This window comes from Plecotus auritus (assembly GCF_963455305.1).
Source record: "Plecotus auritus genome assembly, chromosome: 7".
Classification (NCBI taxonomy): domain Eukaryota; kingdom Metazoa; phylum Chordata; class Mammalia; order Chiroptera; family Vespertilionidae; genus Plecotus; species Plecotus auritus.
This window is the reverse complement of record NC_137774.1, coordinates 43,404,157-43,408,318: the sequence shown is the minus strand read 5'-3', so window position 1 is coordinate 43,408,318 and position 4,162 is coordinate 43,404,157. Positions and strand designations below refer to the sequence as shown.

Sequence of the window (4,162 nt, the reverse complement as noted above, 5' to 3'; positions counted from 1 at the left end):
GTGGCCCAGCTCTGAGTCTGAACACAGGCTGCAGCCAGCTCCCAGGGTTAAGCAGAGCCCTGGTTTCCAGGGAGGGCAGGTCTCCAAGGCCAGAACCCTTTTCACTGAAAGTGTTGCGGATCCTGAGGCTAAAACACACCTTCCATGATACTCCAGCTCAACGGTGCCCACCTGACCTCCCAGCTGCCGAAATGTTCTGGTTATTAAACAGAGAATTTGGGGGTCCCAGTGGGGACAACCCCCTTAGGTTCCAGGCTGTGCGCACATTCTAACTTAAAACAGTTTCTCTGTGTTTCCAGGGTCTGTGTCTGTAGTAAACTGAACTGTTAACAGAAAGGCAGCTGGGCCCTTCTGGGCTTGGCCCAGGCAGGGTGAAGGGCAGGGGGAGGGGCAGGGCTAGAAGGTGGAATTGGAGTGTCCGAAAATGCAGATGGGGAAGTGCTTGACGTGGGAAGGCCACTGGGCTGCCAGCTGGAAGAACGTCACGTCGTTCCACTCCACGCCATCAATGAGGACCCGCTGCCTGTTCTCCTGGTTCTTGGCTGAGCAGACCAAGCGGCCGATGCCCTGGATGCACTGGCTTTTGGACTCCAAGTCCTTGCCTTTGTCTTTCTTGGGCAAAAACAGCACCTTCTTTTTCTTCTCCTTGGTGACCACAGTCATGGACATTGTGGGCGTGCCTGCATCCTCGCCACTGCTGGGCAGCCTGCTGACCTGGAGAGACCGGAAGGTGCACTGGAGTGTGTTTTTGGTGGTAGGAAGGTCTTCCTTCTCCCTGTTTCTCTTCCTGTTTGTGGGCTGGGCTGCCATCCAGTAATCCACCTGCAGCTCCATCAGCTCAGCACTGACACCCTGGCTGGGGGAAGACAGGCCTCCACTCACCGATGAGGAGGAGGTTGGGTTGTGTGAGGCCTCCCTGGCGGTGGACAAAAGCACGTTGGAGCATGAGGGGACCGCATCATCTGTGTCTCCTGACGTGGCTGAAATTGGTTGCACTCTTCCCACTTTCACTGCCCCCACAAAGGGAATGAACTTCTGTGAGGACAACTTGCCCGGGCTCTTCGGCTTAGAGATGAGCATGGCCTCTGCGATGGGCAGCTGGTGGACACAGTTGGCCCCTGTGATGTACTCTGTGATTCTTGACACTATGTTCTGCACAGCACTCTGGGCCTCCAGGTTGTTGAACATGTCCAGCCAGGCCAGGTCCTGGAAGAGGCTGTTGTAGCGGTAATCCACGGAGCTCAGGTAGCTGGCCACAGGGTGGGAACCCAGCGGGATGATCAGGAAGTGCAGGTAGCCCAGCCAGTCAGGGCTCTGGTGGGACAGATGCTCCACAAAGACCCGCAGCACTGTGCTGAAGTAGTGCTGAGCCCCCGCCACCGCGATCTTCACTGGCATCGGGGCCTCAGTATGGCAGTTGCGGTATCTTTGTATCCAGGAGATGATGGAACTGAAGGCCTCCTGGACATCCACCATGGAGCAGGTGCACACTACGGGTAGCGTGTGCTGCTGCAGGACGTCCGACAGGAACTGCCCCTGCCTGTCAGAGGTGCTGATGAGGATGATATTCTTGGGCAGACAGTCGTTGGAGATGAGGATATGGTTCAGTTGATCGTACACAGTCTTCCTGGGAACCTGCAATTGGCTCTGTGGGACTGGGCAGCGCTCCTTGATCAGGCTGTTGGACGACTCATTCAGGGACCTGCTCCAGCCCCGGCAGGCAGGCTGCTTCCCCTTGGAGCTGCTGGAGGGGATGACCAGAGACTCGGTCTTGGTGGTGCGCCTGCTGCGTGGCAGCTTCTTAGGGAGCATGTCCTGGGCAGAGGTCTCTGCCTCCGGGCTGTCCTCAGGCTGTGCCGACTGCTCCCCAGGGTTGGGCATGCTGTGGGCCACCCATTCGGAGCCACTGTCGCTTGACAGGCTTTCAAAGTATGACCTGGGCTTGGGCTTTGGGGTGCCTTGGACTCTGTCATCCTTCTCCATATCTGGGCTGCTTGACAGGCTATCAGAGTATGTCATGAGCTCAGGCATGGGAGGGGTTAGGAGACGGTCATCATCTTCCATGTCTGAGCTACTGTCGCTGGGGTTCACCAGCCTGTAAAACAGACGAGCCAGGTCTTTGTCCACATCGGGGACTTGCTCCTCAGGGTCCTGCTCTGAGTCCAGGACCTCCTCCGTCATTTGAAACCTGCACAACCACTCTGCGACTTTCTGCTGGTAGTTCTGTTGCCTGGTCATGGACCTCCTTCTTCCTATCGGCTTCTCCAGGCCCAAGTCATCCTTGTCCAGGTCATGCCTGTGGGCGGCATTGTAGCTGACCTCCAGCTCAGAGAAGACGATCTCAGAGTCTCCCTCGGAGAAGTTATCTGTGGACTCCGCCTTGTTGCTGGCTGGCATGGCACTGTCCAGGTGGTTGACGGGGTGGCTCGATAGGGAGAAGATCCGGGTCTTGTCCACCATGGTGGTGGGGGTGCTGTAGGCCATCAAGTCAGAGACACTGCCACTGAATAGCTTGCTACCCGGGCCCTGGGCCTTCGCAGGCATATCGGCCAGGCGAGGAGGCTCCTTCTGCCTCTGGGCACCATGTATGCTCCTCATCTCGGTCTGCCAGCTGGAGTGTGCTAGGCCTTCAAAGTATTGTCTGGTCTTGGTCTTGGTGTTGCTGAGGATGCTGCCATCGTCCTCTATGTCTGGGTCACTGTCACTGGGATTCTCAAGGTTGTCATACAGGAGGTCCAGGTCCTCCTGCACCTCGGGGACATGCTCTGTAGGGTCCTGATCTGAGTCTAGGACCTTTTCCGACATGTTGGACCCGGGAAGCAGAGCCATGACTTTCTGCTTCAAGTTTCCTTGCATGCATCGCTGCTGCTTCTTGGACTGCCCCAGGTCGAAGTCATCTTCTTCCAGGTCCTGCCTGTGTGGCGCCTTGTAGCTGGCCTCCAGCTCAGAGAAGCTCTCAGATTTCCCCTTGGTGTAGCTATCTGTGGACTTGTCCTTGGGCCTGGCCTGCATGGTGCCAGCCTCGTAATAAATGGGCTGACTGGACAGGGAGGAGATCCAGATCTCAGCCACCTTGATGGAGGACTCCTGGATGCGGCTGCTGAGGCTCAGCACCTGGCCACCCTCGGGGGCTCGCTGCATCACTTCGGCCATGTGGATGGCACCTGTGGCCAAAGTCTTGTAGCCCAGGATGATCTGGTTGTTATGGCACTTCCTCTGCTGCAGCATGATCTGTAGCTTGTTGCCTTCTCTCTTGAGGAAGTGGGGGTACTGCAGGGTGAAGGTCAGCACCAGGTCAGTCTCCACTGGTCCCCTAGTAGGCAGCACAATCTCGTGGGATCTCAAGATGCCCTTGGAGCCCTGCATCTGCACTGCTATCACCATGGAGATGAGCTCCTTCTCCAGCTCCTTCAAGACCACCAGCTTCTTTAAAGTCAGGCTGCACAACCTGGGCACGCAGCTGGGGCTGGAGCAGTCCACCTCCCAGGTAGAGAAGAGGTTCATGGGCACTGGGCTGTTGAGCACAGTGGGCGAGCGGGCCAGGCCTGCAGGTGATGAGGAAGCTGCAGCTGCTTGCAGCATACAGGTACTTAATGGTTTCTCCCCCTGTGGTGGGACAAAGGAGGGACATGATTGGTGGCAAGAGATGGGACACAAGTGATCGAAGGAGAGAGTGCATGAAAAATGGTCACACGCTCGCCTGTGACTAGCACAGGTAAGGCCTGCATGGTGGCCTTTCAAACTCAGAGACCTAAATTAACCACAAAGTTGGCCTAAAATCAGTACTTGTTATCTAAAAGCAGTTTATGGTGTGTGGTCATGTGCTAGGCTAGCGTCTTCCCTGACAAAGGTCAATCTTTACCTTAACTGAGCTTGTCTATTGTCTTTTGGCATCCAGGATAACACACCTTTGGAATGTCAAAGGAATTTCCCTTTTTCTGGACACCTCCAAGCACAGGCACTTCTCTGTGCTCTGCAGACACCACAAATCTGCTCATTGCTATTGAGTTCATTGCTGACTGCTAACTAGCCTCTAGGCACCTGTATAAGAGAGGCATGTATCTATCGTTTTAGTTTTTATCTAATCCCAGAGATTTCCCTGCTTTGTTTTCTCCTGCCTCTCTAAGCAATGGATTCCATGTAACCCACAAAAATCTCCACT

At 55.5% G+C, this 4,162-nt stretch overlaps 1 protein-coding gene across 1 annotated transcript; it reads right to left on the bottom strand.

Annotated features, from left to right (window-relative positions):
* Positions 1 to 396: 396 nt before the first annotated feature.
* Positions 397 to 3,516, bottom strand: LOC308254531 (phosphofurin acidic cluster sorting protein 2-like; the record flags this gene model as incomplete). The annotated part of the gene is made up of 2 exons (XM_080680666.1): positions 2,464 to 3,516; positions 397 to 1,872 (listed from the first exon to the last, which is right to left on the bottom strand). The coding sequence occupies exons 1-2, from the start codon at positions 3,502 to 3,504 to the stop codon at positions 397 to 399; spliced, it is 2,517 nt and encodes an 838-aa protein (XP_080536792.1). The 5' UTR covers positions 3,505 to 3,516.
* Positions 3,517 to 4,162: the final 646 nt, after the last annotated feature.